Below are 9,202 nucleotides of genomic sequence, written 5' to 3' on the forward strand. Positions count from 1 at the left end.
CGTGCTCGATTGGGTTTAGGTCTGGAGAACAGGCTGGCGACTCCATTCGCCTGATAGCTTCTGTTTCAAGGTACTCCTCCACAATGGCAGATCGGTGGGGCCGTGCGTTGTCATCCATCAGGAGGAAGGTGGGACCCACTGCACCCCTGAAAAGGCGGACGTACTGGAGCAAAATGACGTCCCGATACACTGACCTGTTACAGTTCCTCTGTCAAAGAGATGCAGGGTTGTACGTGCGCCAATCATAATCCCACCCCACACCATCAAACCACGATCTCTATACAGGTCCCTTTCAAGGACATTAAGGGGTTGGTATCTGGTTTCTGGTTCACGCCAGATGAAAACCCGTCGAGAATCACTGTTCAGACTATACCTAGACTCGTCCGTGAACATAACCTGCGACCACTATTCCAATGACCATGTACTGTGTTCTTGACTCCAGGATTTACGGGCTTTCCTGTTATCAGGGGTTAGTGGAATGCATCTTGCAGGTCTCTGGGCGAATAAACCATGTCTGTTCAGTCATCTGTAGACTGTGTGTCTGGAGACAACTGTTCCAGTGGCTGCGGTAAGGTCCCGAGCAAGGCTACCTGCAATACTCCGTGGTCGTCTGCGGTCACTGATGGTGAGATATCGGTCTTCTTGTGGTGTTGTACACTGTGGACGTCCCATATTGTAGCGCCTGGACACGTTTCCTGTCTGCTGGAATCGTTGTCATAATCGCGGTACACGGAGGGCTAGTGCTACGACCTGCTGTTTGACCAGCCTACAGTCGCCCTAGAATTCTACCCCTCCTAACGTCATCAATATGTGTTCTTTGAGCCATTTTCAACACGCAGTCACCATTAGCACGTCTGAAAACGTCTGCACACTTACTCGGTGCACAGTACTCTGACATGCACCAACACACCTCTGCGTATGTGGACTGCTGCCAGCGCCACCGTGCGACGACCGCAGGTCAAATACACCGCATGGTCATACCCCGAGGTGATTTAAACCCGCAAACCGCCCACCAGAGCTTGTTTCACCATGTATCAGCATTATCCTTAATTTATGGGCATGAGTGTAGAAGAGAGACTATAATATAAGTTCATTGGCCCAATGCGTCTGTTAAAAACAAACTGCCGAAAGGAAAATGGTTCCGACTTTCATAAAGAACTGTTTATTAATCTCCTAGTTACAAACGTTAATAATGAACTGACAAAAAGAAACGAAAAAACTAGTTTCCGGGGATATTGTTTCTCCATGAACACACAAACTACTGTCCAGTATTTAGCTTCTCCTGGCTGTCACCAGTCCCATCGGCAAGGAAACAAATCACCCATCCGAATCTCACCCTATACCGTGAGGCCCGGTGGTCTCTAGTTATGTTGGTATACAGCAGTGAAAGTTTTAAATCAAAGATAAATACTTTGTATGTCACGCACCAGAATTCATAAAGCCTGCACTGAAGCCACGAATTTCGAGTAATCTTCGTGTCACGTAAATTTGACCAACTAGCAATCCCATCGAAATATCAAATAAAATATACTGCTGCAAAATGGGACTTTACAAACGCCAAGGTTGTTCTATATTGCTTAGGATCTAAACAGACAAGAATCCCTGCTTCTATAAAAACTGCACACGCAATCGCGACCGAGGAGACCATCTGCGATTACCTACTACACAACTGCACAAGTACACCGTAAGAGGAGAAGTGTCGTCCTACTTGCCAGTACCAATGTGAGGGATGACGTAACACAATGGCATAAGCTTTGTTCTTCTCATCTAACCAAGTCTAAATCTGTAGTTCTTGTTCAAATGGTTCAAATGGCTCTGAGCACTATGGGACATAACATCTGTGGTCATCAGTCCCCTAGAACTTAGAACTACTTAAACCTAACTAACCTAAGGACATCACACACATCCATGCCCGAGGCAGGATTCGAACCTGCGACCGTAGCGGTCACACGGTTCCAGACTGAAGCGTCTAGAACCGCACGGCCACACCAGCCGGCGTAGTTATTGTCACAATTAAAAGTAAAACTGGTAAACAGCAATTAAAGTGACTTCCTAAGCAACTGTACATATTTATACTCTGCGAACACCAGTTGAACTGACAAGAAGCTTACTACGTCAGTGAAGCTGAACTGCCATCAGCTACAGGTCTGTCCTCAGCCAATACGAGTCGTGGCCTGCCTCTGACCAGGAACTGTGACGCCAGCACAACTCTGATATTTTGATATTTTAATGTTCCACACTTGTTTACTCTCCAGGAGTCCCTGTTCTAATAGTTTTGCAATATCTCTGCCTTCCCTCAAACACATATTTTCGACAGTACTATTTTTCTTCTTTCATCCTTCAGCGTCAGAGATGGCTTCATTCAAGCAAAGGTGTGTCTTCCCTTTGAGTTCCTTTTACGGCAGTATTCTGTATGAAGCTTCCAGAACATTCCAAAATGTTCGCTTTTGTCCCGTTACGGCCCAGAGCTATCATACCATGTGGATGAGTTGCATCCGTCTCAAGTACGCTGCACCCACCAGCTTCACGATGGCGGAATATGGCTTCCAAACACCACCCCGAATTCTGATATCGCCTGTACTTAATTAAAATTCACATAACTGGATCCTACTGGTGGACTTAGATACGTTCGGCATCAATCAGTTTTGAATTAAATTAAATACATATTTAGAAAGTGTTTTACCACAACGTATTCTCTTACTCTACTTACTAAATTACGTAATATTGTCGTTCGGAAAAGAGTGTTGCCAATGAGATAACATACCCCTACCACGTCTCACCCCAATTCCATCCGTTTTACAACTCCAGGAGTTTTAGAAATCAAGACTAGTCACAACTTTCTGTTGAAACTTACATCTTTAACGCAACCACCAAAATTTTATTCTTAAAGAAACTCTTGCAACACCTATTGAGTTTGCGTTTGCTATTACTACCGAATTTTCAAGTATCCCTGACCGCTATAGCCATATAAAATCTTACGTATCTTGCTACTATTCAAGTATCCCTGACCGCTATAGCCATATAAAATCTTACGTATCTTGCTACTATGTCTTTAACATCCAAATAACATTCAGGAGTTTTAAGTAGTTGTAAGAAACAAAAACAACTAAAATAAACAACATTATATACACTTTTTAGGCGTACTACTCCTTATACCCCGGTTCACAGAAATCACTTTTTAAGGCCCCCTCGCTTTTGTGAGGCTATCCTCAGCAGCGATAGTCGTATTTAGAGACTGTTGCGGGGCGGACTACAGGCGTTCCACCTGTGTTTCTTCCTTTTGCGGTAACACCAGACGAAAGGTAGGGGAACACGTGGGTATTCTGCCCGACACATCTGTGCGATGGCGCCGTTACATACTTCGGCTTTGATCTCTTATCTGCCTTGTCTGGTACTCAACTGTGGCCTAGGTTTTCAAATCCGAGAACTTGTCCATGCGAGGGTGCGATAATACCACACTTGTGACAATAATCCGATGTGGCCTATACACGTTCCAGATTCTCTTAAATATGTCCATGGAGGTATGTACTAAATGAAGGCACTTCATTTATTGCCACACGCGTTTCGCTTCTTTTATTTAGGAAGCATCATTAGTGGCCTGAAATACATGTTTCCTTTTATACATACAATAAACGTATTAAGTGGTAGATATAATATGCTGCCATATTACATTTTGTCGTGTTTTTCTCGTGTTTTTTAGGTTAGAAGTAACTTTTGTAGCACAAGTTCCGTATTGTGAACGTATCGTTTTGTGGTATATGTTCACAGTACCGAACTTTCGCTACAAATGCTGCTTCTAACCAAAAAACAAGAGAAAAACACGACAAAACTTAAAATAGCAGCGTATTATATCTACCAAATAATACGTTTATTGTATGCATAAAAGGAAAATGTATTTCAGGTCACTGATGATGCTTCCCAAATAAAAGAAGCGAAACGGGTATGACAATACACAAACTACCTTCATTTAGTTGCATAGATGGTACATACGTCCACGAATTTAGAGCAACTAAGGGAAAGACAGAAAACAGAAAAAAATTACTATTTCTTAAATATATTCCATGATATGATAATACTTGCCCATAATGTGGAAACTTGGAAGCTTTTCCATCCTTCTTACAAGCTTCTTAAAAATGACTGTAAATATAACGATTAGACCTGGGTATTTCAAAATTTTTGACTGTATATCTTGAATTAACTAATGCCATGCCTTCTAGATTGACATTTTCACCTTATTTTAAACAATAATTGTATATTTATGAAGATTTGTGATTCTATACTTGCACTCATCGCTGCTCAGTCCGTTGAATATTAACACAACAATTAAAACGAGATTGGTTGCTGCGCTAATGCTTAACGCTGGTTTTGTCCACTTCAGTACGTTCATAAGCTTAACATTAATACCACTACAGCACTAGCGCTAACAGTTGCTTAGTCCATTACTGTACGTACAAAAAATTAACCACCACTATATCACTAGCGCTCTCGGCTACGTATTTCGTTTTCCTGTACTACACGCGCTATATTTAGCATTTACAAAACTAATCAATGATGGTAGCTTTATACTATCGAGCACTCATATTTTTACCTGTAACATTCTGTCTTATCCTCAGTTTCTTTCCTCTTTTTCACTAAAAACTGAAAATTATCTCCCAACTTTTTAATTGGTAGACTTTCAATGTTGTTCTTAACAATGATCATATGCTGCCTCTGTCGTCATTTTTAGATCGGTCAGTGCTCTTTTGTTCTTACCTCTTAGTTTTCCAATCCATTCTCCAAAGTGGAAACCAACGATCACTTCTTTCTTTGGCCCTGTATGTTTACACCTTTAATACACGAAAATTAATCTAAAATCAATATTTAAATTTAAACATATCCCACCAGCAATATAGGCTCAATATCCAAACGTCAAAAATCAAAATTCTTTATTTCATTGATGTGGGAAGAGAACAAAACAAGGAACAGAGTAGAACAAGGAAAAGAACTGTCTTACACAGCTCAAATGACCACAGCTGTGAAGTTTCCAACAGCCAGGAAACGGTCAACACTTGGACATATTCTTCTCGAGAATTCTCTCAACTATTTGGTCCCTAACTCGTTTTTGATCCTGTGTTAGAGGACTACTTATTTTCGCTGGTGCTCCCGATAACTGTTTCTACAGTAGGCCGACTTTCGTCCCTTGTTTGCCATACAGTTCATCCAAGCAATGAACTTTTGAGGTACCCGAATACTGATCTTTGTGCTACGAAAGGCACAACCGCATCTGTTTCATCTACCTGTAGCTTCTGCTGAATTGCATCAAAATCAGGTTCCTACAAATAATGGTTTAGAAAATCCACACCCACAATTATATTTACACTAAGCTGCAGAGCAGTTAAGAATGGGTTGCCATATTGACGTTATTAAATTGCCTGAGACTGTAAGACTCACCACCGCTGCAGTACCACCGAAGCAAATATGAAAGCGACCGCTGGTCTCACCCACATTGTGGAGCATACCCCCCAACTCCTATTCCACCTTCATAGAATGAAATCTCAAACGTCTGAATGTAGTCTGCTTAAAATCCTTGTATTTTGGGATGTACCACACTTTCACTATGATATTAATGAATCATAATTGGAATCCCACAATTCATACAAATTCCAAGGTTTAACGGTTTGTGGAGGTGTTAATTGGAATGATCATGCAGGCTCAGTCACTGGTACAGCAGATGGCAGACTTTGGTTCATTGGAAGCAGACTGGGCATATGTCGTCGGCCTACAAAGGAGAGTGCTTACAAAACACTCGCGCGACCCATCTTACAATGCTGTTCAACTGTCTGAGACTCACACACATAAGAGTAACAGGCGATATTGAAGGTGTACAGGGAAGGATACCATGGATGCTCACGGGTTTGTTTGACTGTAGGGAGGACATACGGAGATGCTGAAGACAGATTTCAGTTATCGCTGTAAAAAGTAATTACAAAGTTTTAAGAGACAGTATTAAACAAAGTATCTGGGAATATACTACAGCCTTATACTTATCGCTCCCATTGCGATGGTGAAGATAAGATTAGACAAATTACGATGCGCACATTGTCATTTAAGCAGTCGCTGAGCCCGCACTTCATACGTCAATGGAACGAGAAGTAGTATGCAGTGTATCCTCTGCCAGACACTTCACGGTAGTTAGCAGGATACGGATACAGAAGTAGGTCTGTGTGCCCTAAGTTTGCAAAATTTTCTGCTTTCTAGAAAGAATTCTGGCTCATCCATTATGCAGTATTGTTGTACCCACAGACCAATAATAAACATGAGATCTCTCAGTAGCAAAATTTTCTGCTTTCTAGAAAGAATTCTGGCTCATCCATTATGCAGTATTGTTGTACCCACATACCAATAATAAACATGAGATCTCTCAGTAGCAAAATTTTCTGCTTTCTAGAAAGAATTCTGGCTCATCCATTATGCAGTATTGTTGTACCCACATACCAATAATAAACATGAGATCTCTCAGTAGCAAAATTTTCTGCTTTCTAGAAAGAATTCTGGCTCATCCATTATGCAGTATTGTTGTACCCACAGACCAATAATAAACATGAGATCTCTCAGTAGCAAAATTTTTTGCTTTCTAGAAAGAATTCTGGCTCATCCATTATGCAGTATTGTTTTACCCACAGACCAATAATAAACATGAGATCTCTCAGTAGCAACAATAGCGTCTCATGGAGGCACCTGGTGCGACAATGTCTGTTGAGTTTGTTTCTCTCCTGCCTTTCGGTCCTCGCATTGTACTAATACATGTTAATCACTGATTTATGCTATTTCTCAACCGCACTCAGTGAGTGTACTGACAAGTGTAGTTCATGCAACTGACCCATGTCGAAATAAACATATTTAGTCAAGGCTTCAAATCAGTTTTCTCCATTTAAAAAAATACTGCTAATATCCAAGCCATTTATCTCCTATTGTAGTGAATATCTTACTAGTATTGCTCCATTTGTATTAGCAATATAGTGTCCGATTAACCCTAATGTATATTTCTTAACTTTTAGTATTCTTCTTTTCTTTGTTTACAGAGCATTTCGTTGTCGAAGACATTTCAGTCCATCCTAAACCGCTGGGTGCAAGCGAGGTCAAACGTTACCTACTACAAAGTCGTGAAAGTCAATGCCAAGATAACCATCTGCTTTCCTTTCAACGTTTGCTTCGAAATACAGGATCCTTGGGGCCTATGCTGTCCCTTCTGAACCACGGAAACACAGTTTATGAAGCTTTTTTATTAGTGATATCTGTGTTACCTGGTAGCATGTAGAACACAGGACACAGATACATGTGAAACGATTTCGAGCCTACATAAAAATTTTGCATAAAGTTGTCATCACATAGACAACAACTGTGTTCATATATGAGAAGACACTGAGAATATTTGTGCTGATATTTTTGGTTGTGGTAGTTCATACTTTTTTATGCTGTAGTACTAATTGCAAGATTTGTAGTATGAAGCAGCTGTATAGTTTTCTGCCTTATATGACTGTGTGATAAACGTCGTATTTTTGTACAATTTACACGTTTGATATTGTACACAGTAAAGTTATTTATACCATAAATCACAATATATGGATATTCTACAATATTATTTACTTAACTGATTTCTGCCTAGAAGATCATTAGTTAACCATTTGTTATCTGAGTATGACGTTTATGCCGCAAACTGGTTACTGTAATAAATTAACACTGTAGAAAACCTACATTTTTGTATTTTCGATTTAAAAATATGATTTTTCATCAAACAGCGACGGAAGAATCAAATCACATGTTACAGTTATTAAAAGTGAACGGAATGTTGCTGGAGTGAAAATTTCATTTATCTGTTGGGACAAAATTGTACATGTGAAAAAGCTACTAACCGTTCACACAGTGTACCTGATAGTTTTAGCTTATAGTTTCATGTAACACAGCATGTAGAATTCAGATGCTCATATCCTTATTATTCACTTAATATTATTGTATCTATTTTATCCTAACACCATTCATGATGCTACTGACTTGGAATGTGTTCAGTCGTTTGAGGTACTTGTAACTTTCTTCTACAGAATCATATCCAAATTTGCTTACTAGTGTCTCTACTTGTACCTGTTCCTGCTGACATAGCACCACAACAATGTTAAGGGCAATGCACATAGCCTACATTCTTAGCAAATATACAAAATGTGTAATGAGACTATATATCCATGGCTTTCTTTTCCACTACTTGAGATTATGAACAAGAAACCATATCGCTCTTAATATACTTAAGCGGCTCGTTTCTTGAGTTTCAAGAAACTTAACTCTACTACAATGGTAATTAGAGGGTTAATCACGACCGTCATAAATTGTAGCTATTCGGTTAGTTATTCGAAACAGTTTAATCCTTTTTTCGAAGAAAATTAATTCTTGAAGCGCTTTTAGGTGGGAATATTTTAGGTTAATCTTTACTGTGCCTTGCTGATAGCGAATGAAACAACAAAATTACTGTTACCATTCACTGTTCATTTATACCTACAACACGTTTCACAGGACTTTATCTTTTCCGTAGCCCCAATGGAGAGAGATCTTATAACGCTACAGAGCTGGGTGTTTGTGTCTGTTTAGTTTAACTCTTCATTACAATAACACTTTTAAAGATGTCTATTTCAACACTCGTTTGTGTTTTGGTCTTCTAGTGTCCGAGCACACGCTTCAAAATATTTTTCGAAAAAAAAAGACGCACAAAAAACAAGTAGAAAAAACGATGTGGCTCTACTTAGGCAAATTAAAAACCCAGAAACTAGTTAAATATGTGCAATTTAATGTGCAGTGGTATAGCCCCTTTGCCTTAGCTCACATATTTTATTAAATTTCTGACCACGGCGAAAACAAGCCTCCCTAGAAACTACACAATAGATTTTTGTCCGAATTTTCATAGCCAAACGAAGAGCTGGAAATAGACCCATAGATATCAAACCGAACCGGCGTAATCTCATCTTTTGCAACGAAAGATTTAATTGCTTGAAAGTAATCAGGACTGTTAAGAAAAACTTAGTGATCAAAGAAAACATTTTTATCCGCAATTTCATAGCCAAACTAAGTGTGAGAATTTGACAAATGGGGTATCAAATTGCCTAATATGAGGTATAGTTTTGTAAAAACGTTGTAATTACTGAAAAATAATCAGGGTAATTAGGAAAATCTTATTATT

General features: G+C 39.5%; 1 protein-coding gene across 2 annotated transcripts in view; it reads left to right on the forward strand.

The window, feature by feature from the left end:
* The window catches only part of LOC126162281 (uncharacterized), a 64,450-nt gene extending 56,300 nt beyond the window's left edge, over positions 1-8,150 (forward strand). For both annotated transcript variants that reach the window (XM_049918694.1, XM_049918703.1), the window contains exon 4: positions 7,062-8,150. In XM_049918694.1, coding sequence (XP_049774651.1) covers positions 7,062-7,232 — 171 coding nt within the window. In that variant the 3' untranslated portion in view covers positions 7,233-8,150. The remainder of the gene's footprint in view (positions 1-7,061) is intronic.
* Positions 8,151-9,202: the final 1,052 nt, after the last annotated feature.

This window comes from Schistocerca cancellata, chromosome 1 (genome assembly GCF_023864275.1).
Source record: "Schistocerca cancellata isolate TAMUIC-IGC-003103 chromosome 1, iqSchCanc2.1, whole genome shotgun sequence".
In the NCBI taxonomy this organism is placed as follows: domain Eukaryota; kingdom Metazoa; phylum Arthropoda; class Insecta; order Orthoptera; family Acrididae; genus Schistocerca; species Schistocerca cancellata.